The sequence below is a fragment of the Schistocerca serialis genome, chromosome 2 (genome assembly GCF_023864345.2).
Source record: "Schistocerca serialis cubense isolate TAMUIC-IGC-003099 chromosome 2, iqSchSeri2.2, whole genome shotgun sequence".
Taxonomy (NCBI): domain Eukaryota; kingdom Metazoa; phylum Arthropoda; class Insecta; order Orthoptera; family Acrididae; genus Schistocerca; species Schistocerca serialis.
Window position 1 is genome coordinate 357,921,966 of NC_064639.1, and position 21,454 is coordinate 357,943,419.

General features: G+C 43.1%; 1 protein-coding gene across 1 annotated transcript in view; it reads left to right on the plus strand.

The window, feature by feature from the left end:
- The window catches only part of LOC126455985 (1-phosphatidylinositol 4,5-bisphosphate phosphodiesterase epsilon-1-like), a 464,968-nt gene that overhangs the window by 358,041 nt on the left and 85,473 nt on the right, over window positions 1–21,454 (plus strand). The window contains exons 13-14 of the mRNA XM_050091742.1: window positions 5,243–5,505; window positions 16,194–16,316. Of these exons, the coding sequence (XP_049947699.1) occupies window positions 5,243–5,505; window positions 16,194–16,316 (386 nt within the window). The remainder of the gene's footprint in view (window positions 1–5,242; window positions 5,506–16,193; window positions 16,317–21,454) is intronic.

Here is a 21,454-nt window from a genome sequence, read left to right on the forward strand (position 1 = left end):
TGTTACCTGAAATTCTCCTCCATCATACTGACAAGAGGGAGATTGAGTTAATAATTAAATCGCTAAAGACCTAGAACTCTCATGGATATGACGGGGTATCTAGCAGAATACTGAAGTATTATTCTATGTATGTTAGCCCAGTACTTAGCCATATCTGTAACTTTTCCTTTAGGAGTGGTCGGTTTCCTGACCGATTAAAGTACTCGGTAGTGAAGCCACTTTATAAAAAGGGAGACATTGATAATGTTGACAATTTTAGACCTATTTCTATGCCATCGGTGTTTGCTAAAGTTATCAAGAAGGTTGTACATACAAGGATACTGGAGCATTTGCTGTCAAATGTACAGTTTGGTTTTAGAAATGGTTTAACAACTGAAAATGCTATATTCTCTTTTCTCTGTGAGGTTTTGGACGGATTAGATAAAAGGTTGCGAACGCTAGGTGTTTTCTTTGATTTAACGAAGGCTTTTGGCTGTGTTGACCACAAAATATTACTGCAGAAGTTGGACCATTATGGAGTAAGGGGAGTACCTTACAATTGGTTCCCCTCTTACTTTAAGAACAGAAAGCAATATTGTGAGTGGTAGTGACGTTCAGTCCCAATGGGGCACTGTTGAGTGGGGCATTCCCCAAGGGTCGGTGCTGGGGCCACTGCTGTTTCTTATTTATATAAATGATATGCCTTCTAGTATTACAGGTGATTCAAAAATATTTCTGTTTGCTGATGACACCAGCTTGATAGTGAAGGATCTTGTGTGTAATATTGAAACAGTATCAAATAATGTAGTTCATGAAATAAGTTCGTGGCTTGTGGAAAATAATTTGATGCTAAATCACAGTAAGACTCAGTTTTTACAGTTTCTAACTCACAATTCAACAAGAACCGATATTTTGATCAGACAGAATGGGCATATTATAAGCGAGACGGAACAGTTCAAGTTCCTAGGCGTTCGGATAGATAGTAAGCTGTTGTGGAAAGTCCATGTCCATGATCTTGTTCAGAAACTAAATGCTGCTTTATTTACCATTAGAACAGTATCTGAAATAAGTGACACTTCAACACGAAAAGTAGTCTACTTCGCATATTTTCATACGCTTATGTCGTATGGTAGTATTTTTTGGGGTAATTCTTCTGATTCAAAAAGGGTATTTTTGGCTCAAAAACGGGCTGTTCGAGCTATATGTGGTGTAAGTTCGAGAACCTCTTGTCGACCCCTATTCAATAGTCTGGGAATTCTGACATTGCCCTCACAGTATATATTTTCTTTAACGTCGTTTGTTGTTAGCAATATTAGCCTATTCCCAAGAGTTAGCAGCTTTCACTCAGTTAATACTAGGCAGAAATCCAATCTGCATGTGGAATGCTCTTCCTTGACTCTTGTGCAGAAAGGAGTGCAGTATTCTGCTGCATCCATTTTCAATAAGTTACCACAAGAACTCAAAAATCTTAGCAGTAGCCCAAACTCTTTTAAGTCTAAACTGAAGAGTTTCCTCATGGCTCACTCCTTCTATTCTGTCGAGTAGCTCCTGGAAGAGCTAAAAAATTAAGCAAATTCCAGTGTTACATTGTTGATTTTCTTTATTTAAACTTACGACTTGTCACCTGAATATGTCTTTTTTTATATTTCATTTTATCTGTTTCTAATATCGTGTTATAATTTCATGTATTGACTCGTTCCATGACCATGGAGACTTCTCCTTAATTTGGTCCCACGGAACAATAAATAAATAAATAAAAATAAAAATTCATTCTTACCGTAAAATTGACAGCTCACTTTCAAAATTCTAGCTGCATTATGATTTTACGTACAATACAAACACATTTCTGTGTTTTCTTTTACGCGCGCCACTTCAGACTTGTGCGAATCGGTTCAAATTTTGTACAAAGGTAAACAGATACATGTCATCAATAGTCATCCTGTTGTTCTGTGGAAGCGTCATCCGTTGCCACGATATGAGGAACATTGTTCGAAAGACAATAAGAAACTTAAACCGGATCTGTCGTCACCTGAGTCAGCAAAGCCGGCCGCGGTGGTCTAGCGGTTCTAGGCGCTCAGTCCGGAACCGCGCGACTGCTACGGTCGCAGGTTCGACTCCTGCCTCGGGCATGGATGTGTGTGATGTCCTTAGGTTAGTTAGGTTTAAGTAGGGGACTGATGACCACAGGTGTTAAGTCCCATAGTGCTCAGAGCCATTTGAACCATTTTTTGAGTCAGCAAAGATCTACATCGGTTGCCAAGCTAAGGTGGTTTAATGTCAAAATTATGATAGAGTAAAAGTTGGGGGGCAGAAAGGAAAAAGCTCCTATCGTAGCACAAAAAAGCAAATATTTCCTGGGCAGAGTTAGGGATGTAAAAGACGCGAACTTGCTTTTCTATTATCTGGCAGCTTCAAACACATTTAAATCAAAATATCTTTACATGTTCGCTCATACTTCTCTAGCGCAGTGAGCTCTCTCAGCTGCAAGGTGTTGGCACACCTGCAGTTTGCAGTTTTTAGGTCAAATTCCCTGATCCTGTGTTAAAACTCCAGAAGAGTCGCCAGCCACAGTAAATACACTGACAGAAAAGTCGCAACATCAAGAAGGAGTTGTGCGACATAAACGAATGTTGGTAGGCGGGTTTCTGCACCTGAAAGATGCCGTCTATTTAAATTTCGCGCCAGACACATAAGAGTGGTGGTAGCAGCGCCACTGTGAGGATGCAGATCAGGATTGCTTTAAATACACGCTCTAACGGCCGTGAGCATCTGTTGCCTTTGAGATTGGGTGTGGTGAGCTGATGTTAGTCAAGAATTCCTTTAAGGTGACAAAGACGCGTTATCAGTACCTCACTGAGGTAGTGTAATAAGGCTAGACAAGATGGATGTTTCTTCTGAGATATTGCACAAAGACTTGGCAGTAATCCAGCCACTGTACATGACTGCTGGCAGCGGCGGTCACAAGAATATAGGGTCTCAAGAAGGGGTTCAAGACGACCACGTGACACGACCGGGAGGGAAGACCATCGTGTTCGGCGCAAGGTTCTGGCGCATCTCACTGCATATCCAGGAGCAGTGTGAGTAGCAGTTGGCACCACAGACACACAGCGAACTGTTGCAAATCGGTTACTTCAAGGGCAGCTCTGAGTCAGATGCCCCGCAACGTCGGTTCCACTGACCCTCAGCTGTCGCCATCTGCGACTTCAGTGTTGTCAAGCGAGTGCTTACTGGAGGGCCGAGTGGATGTCTGTGTTTTCTGATGAAAACCGGCACTGTCTTAGTGCCAATGATGGACGTTTGTTGTTTAGAAGGAGGCCAGTTGAGGACCTGCAACCAGTCTGTCTGCCTGCTAGACACACTTGGACAACACCTGGAGTTCTGGTCTGGGGTGCTATTTTGTATGAAAGCAGGAGCACTCTCGCCGTTATCCCACACACACTGACTGCAAATTTATACGTCAATCTGGTCGTTCGATCTGTTGTAGTGCCATTCATGAATGGTATTCCATGGGATGTCTTCCAACAGGATAACACTCGTCCGGCCGTAGTGGCCGAACGGTTCTAGGCGCTTCAGTCTGAATTCGCGCGACCGCTACGTTCGCAGGTTCGAATCCTGCCTCGGGCATGGATGTGTGTGATGTCCTTAGGTTAGTTGGGTTTAAGTAGTTCTAAGTTCTAGGAGACTGGTGAACTCAGATGTTAAGTCCCATAGTGCTCAGAGCCATTTGAACCATTTTGATAACACTCGCCCACATACCGCTGTTGTAACCCAACATACTCTACAGAGGGTCAACATGTTGCCTTGGCCTGCTCGATCACCAGATCTGTCTCCAATCGAACACATACGAGGCATCATCGGATGACAACTTCAGCTTCATTCACTAACAGCGTTAATGCCCCTCTACTGACCGACTAAACGCTACAGGCGTGATGCTACATCCCACAAGCTGACATCCGGCACCTGCGCAGCAATATGCATGCACGTTCGCTTGCTTGCATTCAATATTCTGGCGGTAACACGGGTTATTAATGTGACAGCAGTTCACATTTGCAATGCCGTACCGCACACTTCCATCAAACTGCCATGCTGCAATGTTGATCGCTTAAATATGTTATCTAGACAAACGCATTCCCCAAATTTCATTATTCTCGTTAATTATTTTTTGGTGCTGCGATTTTTTTCCGTCAGTGTAAAATGTCATGAGGATACATTTAATAGGGTAATTTTTTATTTTTTTTATTTCTTTTTTTTACGGGATGAAATTTCTGGGGTTGGATACGTTATATTAAATGACATTGATAATAATACTAACATGAAAAAAGCGCGATTATATCAAGACGTTTTTATTTAAATGTCTATGAAGCTGCCAGATAAGCTAGTCCCTTTCTTTTACAACAGTAACTCTGCCTTGGACACATTCGCCATTTTTATAATATGACAGGAGCATTTTTTATTCTAGCCTGACTAGATTTACACTCTGCCGAAGTGTTTGTGATCATGCTATTTTGTCTAAAACTGACATGATGAGACCGTTGGTTCAAATGGCTCTGAGCACTATGGGACTTAACAGCTGTGGTCATCAGTCCCCTAGAACTTAGAACTACTTAAATCTAACTAACCTAAGGACATCACACACATCCATGCCCGAGGCAGGATTCGAACCTGCGACCGTAGCAGTCACACGGTTCCGGACTGCGCACCTAGAACCGCGAGGCCACCGCGGCCGGCCACGGTGAGACCGTGGCTGTGTACAATTAATGTAGGTTAATTCTTACAAAGAAGAAAACAGCAACCAGCCACTATTAATACTGCTATTTATTTAGGTAAATAGCCGGGTTACCGATTTCGAACTGGCAAATTCACCATCAGACGGCTGTTCACATGATTTTTCAGATACGCTTTACGTTATCGTCCGTTTGCGATAAAATACTTCGCCACTGTGGAATAATAAAAATATAAAACGGACGATAATGTAAAGCGTATCTTGAAAATCATGTGAACAGCCGTCTGATGATGAATTTGCCAGTTCGAAACCGGTAACGGCGCTATTTACCTAAATAAATTGCAGTATTAATAGTGGCTGGTTGCTGTTTTCTTCTTTGTAAGAATTAACCTACATTGTTTGTGATCAGCCTTTCACTGTTAAGGACCGGTGTATTCAAATGAACAGCAGCACGTATCCTGGTGAGGAGGTTAGGGAGCAAGAAGGCGGAGCCCCGCTGCTGGCCGGGTAATTGACGCGGCTGTGCGCGCTTGCCGGCAGGACTCCGGTTCGAAGCCGGGCGGCGCTCCGGGGGGCCCGGGTTCGGAGCCGTTCGGGGGCCAGCTGCAGCCGGGGGAGCCGCCGTCGTGGCGCCGGGTGACCACCTCCGTCACGGTGAGCGGGCCCAGCCCCAGCACCGCCACGCCGCGTTCGCACTCCGTCTCCAGCGACTTCGACCTGCACGACTCCACCGACAACCTGGACAAGATCTCCAGCTGCAGTCCCACGCACCACTACAGCTCCAGCTCCACCGGACTACACAGGTTCACAACATCATCATCTTATCATCAATTATAGTTCAATTCATTTATCTCGGCGGTTCGTTCATGCCCGCCCAGACGCGGGAGATAGCTGCGTTGCCAGTTGTACGCGCCAAGAGAAGCAGCGCCATAGTATAGTTCGCAAAGTTACGTTTAGGGGGGAGCGCGCATTTTAAAAAGTAAAGCTACCACGGCCGCATTAACCCTTTCGCAGCTACAGAGACGTGCTCTCCGCATTCCGTGATGTGCGCGATTTTGTCATCACTGCACTGGTCGCCTGTGCAGACACATGGTGTTTCGACTGCTTTGACACACTTTATCATTCGATTTCACAAAAACTATTTGGCCCAAATATTTGATTTTTACACATCTTCTTGACTGATACCTTCCCCCCACAAATGACAATTTTTTTTCGAAGTTCAACGCAGTTATTGTGCAGCATTAGATGTAGTAAACCGTTGCACGAAATTTTGAAGGTTTGCAGAGGTAAAAGTCCATAGCGTATACTTTCCGTATAGTCGATTTTAGTTGTCACTAGAAATTTCACAAAATTACATTCAAACGAATAAAATTCATGAAGTAAGACACTTCGATATTGTTTTAAATAAAGAAATATTAAGCACGGAACAAGGCTTGAACTCAGATCCTTTCGCTTAGCATCCATACACGTTAACGGTTACGCTAACGCAGCTCGTCATTCAATACATCTCCCGGAGGACTTTAAAATATCACGCAAAATACCGACAAACACCGTTGGTATGACTATGAATTATTCACGTTTCGTCGAAGTATAATAGGAAATAAACAATTACGTCTGTTCTTTATTGCGGAAAAGCGTTTTGTGAGAATGATACAAACACCTTTCCTTGCTATCGCCTGAATTAGGAGGCTTATTGCTTGTTTGGTTTAATTAATTAATAGAATATGAAGCAATTGGTATGAAGAATGCGTTTTCCAAACTTTCTATAAAAGAAAGTCTGCTATCAAGACACTGCTTCTGTTCAATTACTTTATTTATGACTGAAGGTTTCTAAAACTGAAGGTACTCGTCCGTGCTCTGCACTGCAATCGAGCTCTGTTCATTGGCTGACTGTGTTTTGTGACGTCAGATACGCAGAACGAACCTAAACTCGGCCGCCGTCATAAATGACGCGCACTTTAATACTCTATTTGTGTCCGCTACTGGCGTTGTACGACGGTAATGCAAGAAGTAAAGCCCGCTCGGAGAAAATTAGAAACAAAATACGAAGGGTATCAAGAAAGTAGAATATGTTTTGGTATTACAGCAGGAGCACTCTCGTGGTTATCCGACGCAGCCTGACTGAAAATTTGTACATCTATCTGGTCATTCGACCTGTTGTCGTGCCACGAACAGCATTCCACGGGGCGTTCTCCAACGGAATAACGCTCGCCTACATACCGCTGTTGTAACACTTAAAAACTACAATCAACATAGTCTGCGCACCAATTTAGACAGTTATTATACCAGAGAACAAGCTTTGAAACTCCATTGCCTTAAAATGCTGCAGCCTGAGACCTCAACCAATTGCGTGTCGTCGTCAAATGGCTGCATTGAGAGCCAGGTTTTCATCGTTGGAAACAGATGGAAGTCACTGAGTGCAAGAGTCGGACAGTCCGAAGGATGAGGAAGCACAGCCCACTTGAAAGCGTCGAGTATTTCTCGACTCTATTTGACCTGTGTGCTCGAGCGTTGTCGTGCAAGAACAGAATTTTTGAGCCCATCTTTCCTCTCTGCTCATTCTGAGTTGCTCTTCTTATTTTTTTCAAAGTCTGACAACACCTCGTACAATTTACTGTTGTGCCATGGTCTAGAAAATCGACAAGAAGCAACTTTTCCTGTACCAAAAAACAATTTCAGACAACTTTTGCAAGCATTTTATTGGTTTTTTGAGGGAATTTGTATGCCTCCACTCTACAGACCGCAATTTGGTACAGCAGTTCGCATATCTGACCCAAGTATCGTATCTAATTATGATTCGATCAAGGAAGGAGGTACCACCTTTCGTAATAACCCAGAAAGTCAATGATGCAGCTATAAGCTTGCGGTTTTCAGTCAAGATTTTTGGTACCTGTCTTGCACAAAGTTTGTGATGGCCTAAGCTTCTGTGCAACGATATGATGCAACAAAAGTCGTGAAATTTGTGAAAAACCAAACGAGAAGCCGGCACTGTGAGTTGGCGGTTTTCTTGAATCCTCTCATCGAGTTTGGCGACCATTTCACCAATCACGATGTTGGTCGTCCACCTCGCTCTTCATCGCACACTTAAACATAATGCAAAAAAATAGCTCTGAGTACTATGGGACTTAACTTCTGAGGCCATCAGTCCCCTAGAACTTAGAACTACTTAAACCTAACTAACCTAAGGACATCACACACATCCATGCCCGAGGCAGGATTCGAACCTGCGACCGTAGCGGTCGCGCGGTTCCAGACTGAAGCTCCTAGAACCGCTCGTCCACTCCGACCGGCAACATAATGCACCATTGGCGCATTCCTTCTTCAGCGATTACATTGTTTTCGTAAACTTCACAACGTAGCTGATAAATTTCAATCGGTTTATGTTTTTTGCCAAAAAATCATTGTTACTGACCACACGACACAACTCGTGGGATTTTCTATCGCTGCACACATTTCAAATTTTTATTGTGAAATAACAGGAAACGATACAATACACTGGGGAGGATGGATGCCGACTGAACGGGCAACTCTCAGTATGGCAACGCTAGCCGCATCCATTGTTGCTGCAGGTGAAAATGTAATCTACTTTCTCGATAGCCCTCGTATTTCACGAGGGGAATTCAAAAGTAAGTTACACATTATCATGGCAGGCCAAGTAACTCTTACTGAATGCTGCACTACACTCCATAGTGACACAAACGTATGACACCATTTTTCAGTATTGTCATCAAGTCTGTACAAACAACAGTCGGAACGTTCTACCAATCGTTCAGCTCCTCGACGACAGAAATCCACTCCCTCATCACGGAGCCATTCGCTGTGTCAAAGTCCTCCTCCTTGGAAAATTTCTTTCCCCCAAATATTCTTTCAACCAGCTGGAAAAAAAACAAATCGTAAGTTGCAAAATCTTGCCTCCAGTATCAGAATCCTCCACGTTTGTGCGGTCTTCGTCAAATTAATGGCACCATTTCAGTACGGCTGGACGCGAAATTGCCTTTAGACCATATGTTACTGGCATTTCTCGGTGAATTTGTGTTCAGTTTAAACGTTTTACCAATAATAACCGTACTGTCCTGGGTGCTTCAACTGTGGAGTACGTTTCCAGTTTCTGCGCCGCTTCACTTCCACACCGTGATGCATCTGTTATCCGAACCGCAGTAGAACAGTGTCTGCAGGAAACCCGGAACATGTACTCTCTTCTGACAATGCACCGCTCTTGTTGCGTAATGGACTTGGCGTGTAAGTCCACTTTCAATTATAATGAAGAAAATAAATATCTGGATCCTCGGTATGTTTTATTTGGATAGCGGCTTGTTCAAGTAAAACATGGCGCATAAACCAACGTTGAATTTCTTCTTCATGATTATTTTATTTGTTTGCACAATCATCTACGACATTTAAGCATTTACCTTTACGATTCCCGTGTCGTAGCCAGAGGCAGTCGATACACTATCTGACCAAAAGCCTCCCGACACCCCTATACAATTCGAAATTGACCACTAAATGCCACGAGAGCTGGACCCATTGGCATGGAAGGCCATGGGATTATTGTGCTGTCAGTAGAGAAGCAGTAACAAGGGAAGGAATATTGGACGGGGGAACTCAATGACACAATGAAGGCTTTCACGACCGGATGTTTCAGCCACTGAGAATTTTTCCGGGTTTTATGGCCGTGGTCCATGGAACTCTTCAATCCCTGACGTTTCGTCCAAGGCTGCATTGGACATCTTCGGAGGTACTCCTGGTTGTGCTGAGTCTTGCCGTCGGGGATTGAAGAGTTCCGTGGACCATGGCCATCCAATCCGGAAAAATTCTCAGTAGCTGGAAGTCAATGACATCGAACACAGCCTACACATTGGATGTCACCTGACTAACAAATCCCATCACAGTCAGTTCTGCATTTCTAAAGCTGCCCAAGTGGAATGTTAGTAATGTGATTGTGAAGTGGAAGCACAAAAGATCTACCACTAGTAAACCAAGACTACGCAGACTCCATGAACTAACTGACAGGGACCGTCGAGGATTTCAGAGTGTGGTTGTAAAATCATTGGAAGGAATCACTCCTCAGCTCCAAAGTTCTACCTGCAGTCCAGCAGCACAAAGACTGTACAAAAGGAGTTAAAAAGAATATGGTGCAATGATCGAGCAGCTTCTCACTAAACACACAGTTCTGTAGTCAGTCTAAGCGACACTTGAGGCGATGTAAAGAGGATGCCCCTGGACGGTGGATGACTGGAATCGAGTGTGTATGACTGAAGAATCACGACAGCCACATACCCTGTACCAATCCTATGCAAGGGTTTCGGGTATAGCGAATGCATGGAGAATTCGCAACCAGAACAGCTGTTAGCATGGTGACATAAAAGTAGACGTCTTAGGTGTTGCGAAACAACTCAAATAACTTAAGTAAGGCTAGTCTTACGGTCCGGATGGTATATCATTCAGGTTCCTTTCAGAGTATGCAGATACAATAGCGCCTCTCTCAGCTATCATATACAACCGCTCACTTGACGAAAGGTCTATTCCTAAAGACTGGAAAGTACCACAGGTCACACCAATGTTCAAGAAAGGAAATAGCAGTAACCCATTGAATTACAGACCCATATCACTGGCCTAAATTTGCAGTAAGATTTTGGACCATATACTGTACTCGAACATTATGAATCATCTTGAAGAAAATGACTTATTGATACATAACCAACACGGATTCAGAAAATATCGTTCTTATGCAACACAGCTAGCTCTTTATTCCTGTGAAGTAATGAGTGGTGCCGACAACGGATCTCAGATCGATTCCTTATTCCTGGATTTCCAGAAGGCTTTTGATACTGTTCTCCACAAGCGACTATTAATCAAACTGCGTGCATGTGGAGTATCGTTTCAGCTTTGTGACTAGATTCGTGATTTCCTCTCAGAGAGGTCACAGTTCGTAGTGATAGACGGTAAATCATCGTTACACATATGATCTAGGTGATAACATGAGAAGTCCCCTTAGATTGTGTGCAGATGATGCTGTAATTTACCATCTAGTAAAATCATCAGACGATCAATTCTAATTACAAAATGATCTAGAGAGAATTTCTGTTTGGTACAAAAAGTGGCAATTGCCACTAAACAAAGAAAAGTGCGAGGTCATCCAAATGGGTACTAAAAGAAATCCGATAAATTTTGGGTATACGGTAAATTGCACAAATATAAGGGCTGTAAATTCGACTAAATACCTAGGAATTACAAGAAACTTAAATTGGAAAGACCACATAGATAATATTGTTGAGAAGGCGACATAAGGACTGCGCTTTGTTGGCAGAACACTTAGAAGATGCGAAAAATCCACCAAAGAGACAGGCTACATTACACTTGTCCGTCCTCTGCTGGAATACTGCTGCGCGGTATGGGATCCTTACCAGGTAGGATTGACGGGGGACATCGATGGAGTACAGGGAAGGGCAAGTCGTTTCGTGTTATCGCGCAATGGGGGTGAGATTGTCACTGATATGATACGCGATTTGTGGTGGCAGTCACTGAGACAAAGGAGGTTTTCGTTCCGGCGAGATCTATTTACGAAATTTCAATCACCAACTTTCTCTTCCGAATGCGAAAATATTTTGTTGACACCCACCTACGTAGGGAGAAATGATCTTCATAATAAAATAAGAGAAATCAGAGCTCGAACGGAAAGATTTAAGTGTTCCTTTTTCAACGCGCCGTTAGAGAGTGGAATGGTAGAGAAGTAGTAAGAAAATGGTTCGATGAACCCTCTAACCCTCCGCCAAGCACTTAAGTGTGAATTGCAGAGTGACGATGTAGATGTAGAACGTTACTTACCGGTATGTGTGTTGCCAACAGTGAAGCGTGGAGGAGATGGTGTTACAGTATGAGGGTAGTTTTTGTGGGTAGGGTTCGGTCCCTTTTTGCGCTTAAGAAAACACTAAATAGGAAAGGCTATGAATACATTTTACTGCGTACAAGAGACTACAATTCAGAAAGGATAATTGTTTGCGTCAGCATGAGAATGGGACCTGTCACAAAGAAGCTTACTTGAGGCAATAATTTGCGGATAATAACATTCTTGAAATGGACTGGCCTGCCCAGAGACCCGACCTGAACCCAGTGGTACCTCTGGGGCGAATTAGAACGTCGACTTCGCTTGAGACCTCAGCGTTCAATATCAGCCTTCTCTGGTTTCGGCTCTTCAGAAAGATTGGAGTGGCATTCCTCCACAGACAGTCAAACACTTCATGGAAAGTGTCCACAGCAAATTTCAAGCGCCATTTTAATGTCCAGTTATTTTTTATCAGAGAGTGTGTACTAGAGCCCTTACAGATACTATGGTTTATCAGATCAAGTTTTGTGTGGTTGACGTCTGACCAACAATATATACACCGTAATTTCGGACCTGATATCAGGGTGCCTGCTGTGCACCGACTGTTCAGACACGGCATTTTCTTAGTAACTGTACTGTTTTCTCGCTTGAACTGAGATGCGCTGTTTTTGTTGTCTTGTTGATGCTATAATATCTTTTTCTGGTTTGCTTGCCGTCACATGGAAAGTTTCAAAAATCGGTTCACGCCTTGGTGTGAGCCGTTGTCACGTCAATATTTTCGTAAATTGATATGCATTGCAAGTTGAGCATATAATGTGAGTTGGGTTACATATTTGGAGGTATCAATTCTATGATTGATTTGATGCCATCTGCCACGACATCCTCTCCGTTTCCTACCACTACATCTCAGTGTAGCACTTGCACCAACACCCTTGATTATTTGCTGGATGTATTCCAGCCTCTGTCTCCCTCTACAGTTCCTACCCTGAACAGCTACCTCTTGTACCACAGACTTTATGCCGTGATGTCTTAACACACATCTTATCAGCCTGCCCCTTCATCTTGTCAGTGTCCTGTATATGCTCCTTTCCTCGCAGATTCTGTGGAGAACCTAATTTCTTATCTTACGTTACTAAACCACTGCAAAATGCCGGACATTCTTTGCATTTTATCCTTATTTTTGGCATCTGGGAAGAACAATTCAGCTATCCTTTTCATATGAATTGCTCATGTTTTACAGTTTCTTTCCCAACTCCGATAAATTCGCTGTAGGTTTCACTTTCCGACACATCTGTAACAGAGCTGTGCAGGCTTCATTCTGTACGTACCAGGTGCGACACTGGATACTGAGGTTGATCTGCTCCCCTCTCTCCATCGCTTGTGGGCATTTTCGTCCACTACCGGCACTGCGCTCGTGTCCACCAGCAGACAGAACGGGTGGGTAGTCGGGCCGATCGGCCTGGCCGAGAAGTTTGGCCGTCAGGACCATCCGATATCGGCAGTCCCGTTATTTACTCGGGCTACTAGCCTACACACGGCACGATATTGAGACCGAACACGTCGTAACCAATATCGAGTCCAACAACTCGCGCCATCTATAGGGGCTTTAAGCCAGATGATCTAATGCTTCACCTCAGAATCAGTTTCAGAACTCCTTGGGCGTCACCAAAACGCTGGCTTGCGCAAGTCACTTGTCTCTTCAAATCATCTGTAACGAGAGGCTCAACTGTGGGTCAGTTTCGTCATGCATGTTTGTTTGTCGATCGTTCTACATTTCGTATCACTTCATTCCATTTCTTTCGTTCTTTACTATGTCATCTTGTATTTAACGTAAGACATTCAGAAACTGAATAACCCCTCTCAGTATTCAGTCGACGAGGCTTTGTATCACTGAATTCATTGCCAATAGTGACAGAATATACAATAATGTCTTGGTTCGGCTTACATTCATACTACATTGAGATAAGGTGCCAAGGAAACAACACGGTCTTGGACAGACGCCTGACGTCAATTTGCGCATTTGGATTGCGCACTAGGCCATTACTTTCTGGTTTACCCTCGTAAAAATTAAACTGTCCAGACTCAGGTTTCGCAGTGGAATGTTTCTCAGTTTCGCTTCTTTCAGAAAATATATATAAATTATTTGTAGTATACAGGATGTTACAAAACGACAGCGACAAAATTCGACGGGTTGTAAATAGTGTCTTGAGGAACAAATTAAGGACAGGCCGGACGAAGTGGCCGTGCGGTTAAAGGCGCTGCAGTCTTGAACCGCAAGACCGCTACGGTCGCAGGTTCGAATCCTGCCTCGGCCATGGATGTTTGTGATGTCCTTAGGTTAGTTAGGTTTAACTAGTTCTAAGTTCTAGGGGACTAATGACCTCAGCAGTTGAGTCCCATAGTGCTCAGAGCCCAACAAATTAAGGACAGAAACCCGTCTCCGGAAACGTCGTCCAACTGCGCTACAAAGCGTCGAAGTTACAGGCTCCGGCGCCTGCCGTTAGGCAACCCGTTCGGCAATAAACGTTCCTTTGTACGCTGACGGAACATTGGTGGAACGTCTCGCAATGTTGTTTGTTGTTCACTGATGGTGACTGATTGGCACTATCGACACTGGATAGGATGGAGTTAGCTGATGCGTAGACAGACCTTGTCTCATATGAATGCGACTGTCAGTTGCGTCGGTGGATGACGGTCTCGGATACTGGTTTGCATCTGCAGCTTATTTTTCTCCTTTATACCGAAAAACGTTGAGGATTTTAGAAGGTTCCAGGAGGAAAATAATCTGCTGATGGAGACCCGTGTCTGAAGCCGTCATCCACCGAGGCAACAGAGAATCGTATACATAGGGGACAAGGCCTGTCTACACAGCAGGTAACTTCACTTTCTCCATTTTCGATCATGGCAGTCAGTCGCGATCACTGAATGTTGCGTTGCGAGACGTTCCGCCTATGGTCCGGCAGTGCACAAAGTCACATTTGCTGTCGAAGTGGTGTCCTAACAGCAGGCGCGCTAAGTAGCGTCGTTGGATGACGTTTCCGAACACGAGTTCCTAATTTCATTTTGTTCATCAGACACGCTCTACATTACTTCCAAGTTTGTCGGTATCGTTTTGTAATACCCTGTATATGCCATCTATCGACGACGAAATTCCGTACTGTCTCCTACAGAACAAACAACAATATTATCGAATACGTGGCCAACTTTGATTGGAGTCAAGACTTCTTTGCGCACAGAACTCAACACGTTATTCTTAATTAAAGAGAAACTGTCAGACGTGTACGAAACTTTGAACGTACCCCTCGGAAGTGTCGTAATATGCAGGTTGAAAGAGAACTCCACCGACAATACTCTGGAAGGTGTTCGGGAATGTTTTCTGAGCATTTTGGCATAGGGGGCTCTTGGTCTCCAGTGGTTCGCTACAGAGTAATTGCATTTGGACTGATTTCTTAATGGCTCTGAGCTCTATGGGACTTAACATCTGAGGTCATCAGTCCCCTAGACTTAGAACTACGTAAACCTAACTAACATAAGAACATCACACACACATGCCCGAGGCAGGATTCGAACCTGTGACCGTAGCAGGAGCACGGTTACGGACTGAAGCGCCTAGAACCGCTCGGCCACAACGGCCGGACTCTGGTTTCTTACCCCTATTCATCTTTGTGTATCTGCTCACTGAAAATATCTGCACAACAGCGCTATACGCGCTGTTTGCCTTGCTTGGAAACAAACGTGTTTCTTTCGCTCACGATGATTGCTGTTGTAAACTGTAACGGCCAGTTTTCTCTTCGGCCTCAAGCTGGCATTCCGTTCTGCTTGGTTCTGTTTCGGGTTTGTTTTTTCCGGTGAGTTTGGTTGTACGTTAAGAGTGATACCTATCAGTATTGATAGGTTTACTGGTGAAGAGTTGGTCGGTGTGCACTTTCTGTGTGAGTCCACTGACCGTAGCGGAAGAGCGGCACAAGGACGAAGCGTTGAACAGTTCCTGCAGCGCCAAGGTACTGAGGGTTGCATTACTCTGCGTTCTGTGTTGTACGAGACTGCCATCACGAACAAGGACGTACGGATCGAGAGGTTCGTGCCCGAAAAACATACCCAAAATTTTTCATAAAATTGTTTACTTTTGCTTCCTGAATCTCACAGTTCGATATCTGACGAAGACTATCCAATTTTGGCATCTGACAACGGAAATTGCGTCATTGGCCGGGTGGCCCCTTGCGGGGCAGGTCCGGCCGCCTTGGTGCAGGTCTTATTACATTCGACGCCACATTGGGTGACCTGCGCTCCGGATGGGGATGAAATGATGATGAATACAGTACAACACCCAGTCCCTGAGCGGAGAAAATCCCCGACCCAGCCGGGAATCGAACCCGTGCTGGTAGGATGGCAATCCGTCACGCTGATCACTCAGCTATCGAGGCTTGGCATCTGACGAATCCTACTTAATGAACATAAATAGGTACTTGGAGTAATCCTGTGAGATAGAAAATGACATTAATTAAACGAGGGAAATGCTGTCTTGAAACGAATTTAAATAACATTTTCCAAGTGATGCTTTCAATGTAGAAGCTTAACCTTTACATTTCTTGACTCTCAATTACATCAGATGTCTCATAACATTCCGAATGTACTGCTAACATGATAATCTTGTTTTTCGTTTCACAGGGATCGAGGGAAGTCCACTCTTCCCGAACAGATATGGCAGATGCGACATTTCAGAGCTGGGTCCATCACTCACGAAACACAGCTGGACTTCGTTGACTTTGTGGCTCTTTTTCGTTCGTTCAGGTAAACGTAGTGTGATCTGATATTATTTTATATAACTTAGCCCAATATCTGACGAGACACCTCTTCTTGATTCCCTGTCGCTTTGTAGCTTTTACTTTCCGAAATCTCAAACTATAGCTGAAGAGTAAACAAGGTAATCATTTTCAAATGTTGTTGTCGTATCACCCACAGTTGCCTATAATTTTGCGGTATGTGGATAATTTACACTTTGCGCACCGTGTAATTCTAACTGATAACTGAATGAAACAGCGTTTTTTTTTCTTTTTTTTTTTTGTGCCATACGTGTTTCGTCTTGATTCTTTGCAAGGCATCTTCAATGTCCTGGAACTTGTACACATTCTTGTTTATATTATTTAGTTTACGTTTAGGATGTTGTCTATATAGGTTACAAAGAGTTGTGGCACTTTTTGATCCTCTGTGCTGCAGTAATAATTTGAAGTTCTACTTACAGATTTCGTGGATATTGACGTTTATGTTGTGTTTTTGTTCCTTTGTTATCGCTGTTCTGCTTCACGTAATTGCCATTTGAAATTTTATTTTCTCCTTCTTATAACTGTAATTTGAAATTTTGTTACAGAATCTCTGCTAAACTTAGTAAAAGAAAGACACGATAAAAATCATTCCACTTGTACTCTCTCTCTCTCTCTCTATCTCTCTCTCTCTCTCTCTCTCTCTCTCTCACACACACACACACACACACACACACACACACACACACCGTTATTAATAAAAAATAATATTATCACCTAATCATACCAAAACAAAATCCCACGCCCGGGTTCCCGGGTTCGATTCCCGGCGGGGTCAGGGATTTTCTCTGCCTCGTGATGGCTGGGTGTTGTGTGCTGTTCTTAGATTAGTTAGGTTTAAGTAGTTCTAAGTTCTAGGGGACTGATGACCATAGATGTTAAGTCCCATAGTGCTCAGAGCCATTTGAACCAACCAAAACAAAACAAGTACTGTTTGGCACACACACACACACACACACACACATACATACACGCACAATTGCAAACACAAACGGATTACAGATACCACAAAAAAACATTCATTATCTGGAGTAACATTCGACAGTTGGCAATAACATTAGACAATTGGCAACGCCAACCAAAACATAACATCAAAAAAACTCTTCAGTTTCTAGTGCTGTGAAGTCTAAGAAGCAAAATTTCAAACGGTACTTATAAGAAGCAGGGCAGCGATAACAAGGGAACAAAATCACAACATGTAGATCATCATCCACGAAATCTGTAAGTGGAACGTTAAGTTTTACTGCATCGTAGAAATGCAAAAAGTACCAGAACTGAAACTTCCTGGCAGATTAAAACTGTGTGCCCGACCGAGACTCGAACTCGGGACCATTGCCTTTCGCGGGCAAGTGCTCTACCAACTGAGCTACCGAAGCACGACTCACGCCCGGTACTCACAGCTTTACTTCTGCCAGTACCTCGTCTCCTACCTTCCAAACTTTACAGAAGCTCTCCTGCGAACCTTGCAGAACTAGCACTCCTGAAAGCTGTGAGTACCGGGCGTGAGTCGTGCTTCGGTAGCTCAGTTGGTAGAGCACTTGCCCGCGAAAGGCATAGGTCCCGAGTTCGAGTCTCGGTCGGGCACACAGTTTTAATCTGCCAGGAAGTTTCATATCAGCGCACACTCCGCTGCAGAGTGAAAATCTCATTCTGGAAACATCCCCCAGGCTGTGGCTAAGCCATGTCTCCGCAATATCCTTTCTTTCAGGAGTGCTAGTTCTGCAAGGTTCGCAGGAGAGCTTCTGTAAAGTTTGGAAGGTAGGAGACGAGGTACTGGCAGAAGTAAAGCTGTCAGTACCGGGCGTGAGTCGTGCTTCGGTAGCTCAGTTGGTAGAGCACTTGCCCGCGAAAGGCAATGGTCCCGAGTTCGAGTCTCGGTCGGGCACACAGTTTTAATCTGCCAGGAAGTTTCATATCAGCGCACACTCCGCTGCAGAGTGAAAATCTCATTCCAGTACCAGAACTGTTTGCAACCTATGTATACAACGTTCTAAATGTAAACTATGTAGTGTAAACAAAAATATGTGTGTATTCCAATCCATTGAAGGTGCTTGCAAAGAATAAAGCGATATGCGCATAGCACAAAAATTGTGTTTCATTCAGTTGTAATTAGAAGGTCCACAAAGTAAAAATTATCAACATACCGTAACTGTAATAATTGTTACACACCATTTCTTCAGTTTATTATGTCAATAATGATATCGTATGTAACTGCAGACTTGTTGCCCAAATAAAAATATTCAAGTGTCAATGTGTAAAATAATTCTTACTGAATTTGTGTGTTGATCCTGATAATAGAAAAGCAGATCTCATTCAGTAAATTGTAATAGCATATGCAAGTTAGTGGAGCTATGACAGAGAGCACAAGAATGAGATCCGCAAGTGGTGTATCATAAACTTTGTTTTACTTAATTCGGTTTCTAATGACAAATCCAAGTCACTAAACAGTACAAGTCCGTGAGTCAGGTCAAGTCCACAGATACACTGCAGGATCGGAGGCTGTGTGTCGAGGCGCCACAATCAGACTGCAAGCTAGACTGGGCAGGTGCGAAGTGCGGCGTCCGATTGGCGGTGCAATCACTTCTGAACGTGGTATGGCTTGGCTTGGTACCGATGTCGAAGGATGCCACAAAAACTAGTTGGTAATAAGCAATGAGGAATGCATAGAAATAGGAAAGTACAGTTACAAACGGTAAAACAGCAATAACAACAACTAGTACAATAGTCAGTATGAATGAACTCTATAGCAAGAGTGGATGTCATTAAAAATAATACTGTACACCGAGATACAGTTTGACGTGTCACTTAGCTGTTGAACTCGTTACAAAAGAGCGAGGTACAGATTACAGGGGGAAAGGGAAGACAAGAAAAGAGAAAAGAATAAGGAATAAACTACGAATAACACGAATCTGTTTATAAAATCTGTCCCAAGAGATTTATATAAATAAATAAAAATAACCTAAATTATAGTAGAAACAACAAAGTATACCAACAGTTCTGATCCAAGAGCTTTCTTAACTTGGAGAAAGTCAGCTAAATTTGTCGGTTTTGGAATGAAGAAAAGTTCTGTCACATTGCACGTAGTTCTATGATCAAGCTTGACAAATGTTTTATACACACATAAAATAGGTAGACAACAAGCCGACACTACAGAAAAATAACCGTTTATGGCGTATTTTGGTCAAGGAATGATTTTCCGGGAAACTGAAGAAACTGCCTGTCTTTGAAGATAAAAATATTGACTAAATTTTAGTCCTGCTTTTTACGAACCAACAGATAGTGCGAACTCATACTTCATACAAAATTTGATACTTTTGGTTAAAGGGAATTACGAAACACTATTCTTCAGAAAAAAGAAAACAGAATGAACTTGTTTTGAGAACGAATTTAAATAAGTTACGTGCAAATCAAGTCACATTTACGTCAACGGCCCAGATCTTGAGATTACTACAAGAACTATCAGTAAGAGATAAAGGAACTGTGTCGTTCAGGCTCATGTAGAACTTTACATATTTTTGGACAAGCATCTGTATCCATCGGCCTGCATAAGTTGAACAGAAAATTATTGCTACATAGAAAAAAATGAGTCCCAATTAATGAGTTGTCTTTACAGTCAAGAGCAAACCAGCTGCTACGCTTCCGCTGTTAGACGCCTTAGTTCCCTAGTGGAGAGTTTTTAAGATTTGGCCAGGGAAGGAGATATTTAACCACTAAAATAATGTAGCCGAGACTCTAATGAAGATTATATTTAATGTCTAGAAGCGAAAGCCTCTCCTTATCGGCTGCACGTGAATATAAGGGATTGGTAAGTACAGTCGTATTAGGCACTTTGTAATTAACAAGAACACACGAAAGATGTTGGTCTGCGGCGTATGCCTTCGCTAACGCATCTTACGATTTCCCCGTCAGTCATATTACATTCGAAAAATCGTGAGCCAAATACTCTCTGCCTGATAACTAATAATACGTTAGTTAGAATATGATTGAAAATAACCTTCAACAGGATCCTGAATTTAAAAGATATTTGGGACTGTAAACTGATAAATAATATGAAATGAAACACACACTGCCACACGGTTATTTATACTATCCTTGCAAAGCATAACGTGAAACTGAACTGTGAAATGGAAGACTTGCTCACCTGTGAGCTCTAAACAAACTGTCTGTAGCTAAAACTTCATCATGCGAACAGTACGCCATCAGCGTGAGCGAAAATAAACAAACATGTGCCTTGGGTAACATCGAAAATAGTGCAGATTCTCAGCCAAGCGTCAGAATGACTTTCCCACTGTGATATAGCAGCATCTTGTTTTGAGAACGCAGCACCGCGATCATTCTAAATAACTTCACAAGCGAAAATTATACTTTATCACACTGCAAGGTACATTACCTCATCGACAAATAGCTTACCTGTATCTGTGCGAAACTAAAAACCAACTACTGTTCAGAAATTACTTCGGGAACTCACCGCAATGTCCTCAAGCATTATCACTTGTAAAAGTATTTGTTATCTCCGAGGCTAACATATTGCGAAGCATTAATACACGCGTCCTTACATGACGGAGTCAGACTGCGCGCCAAAGCGTTAGGTGACGCACACACGCCACCTACGTGCAGTTCGGTGACGTAAACGATAAAAGCCAATCTCAAATTTACTAACTAATGAATTAAAGTTTGTTGTGACAGTGAAATTTACCTAATTAGTTCTCATTCTCAATTTTCGTCTTCAGCTTTTGTTCAGCTCAATTCTCTGGAACATGTAGGGTGAATAAAATACTATAATTTCCTTATGACTGCGATATCTCTCTGTGTTGAACAGCACACCTCCTGTAGGGGTTCCCCTTGCACAGATGCGCCCCGCACGTTTTTCACGCCTTGGGAGATCTACATGCGCCAAAGAACCATCTGGACCATTCTCGAAAGAAGCTTATTTCTCGTGCACCTTACACTCCAATCATTTCCGGCCACGTGTGTTGGCGGAGCCTTTTCTACGTAACGTTTACGTATGCGTGCGCACGTCATTTCTTGTGCTCTTTGCCATTATTACTATTAAAATTTAAAAAAGAAATAGATTGAGAAAAACATTGCATCATTATGTCGCCTTATGTG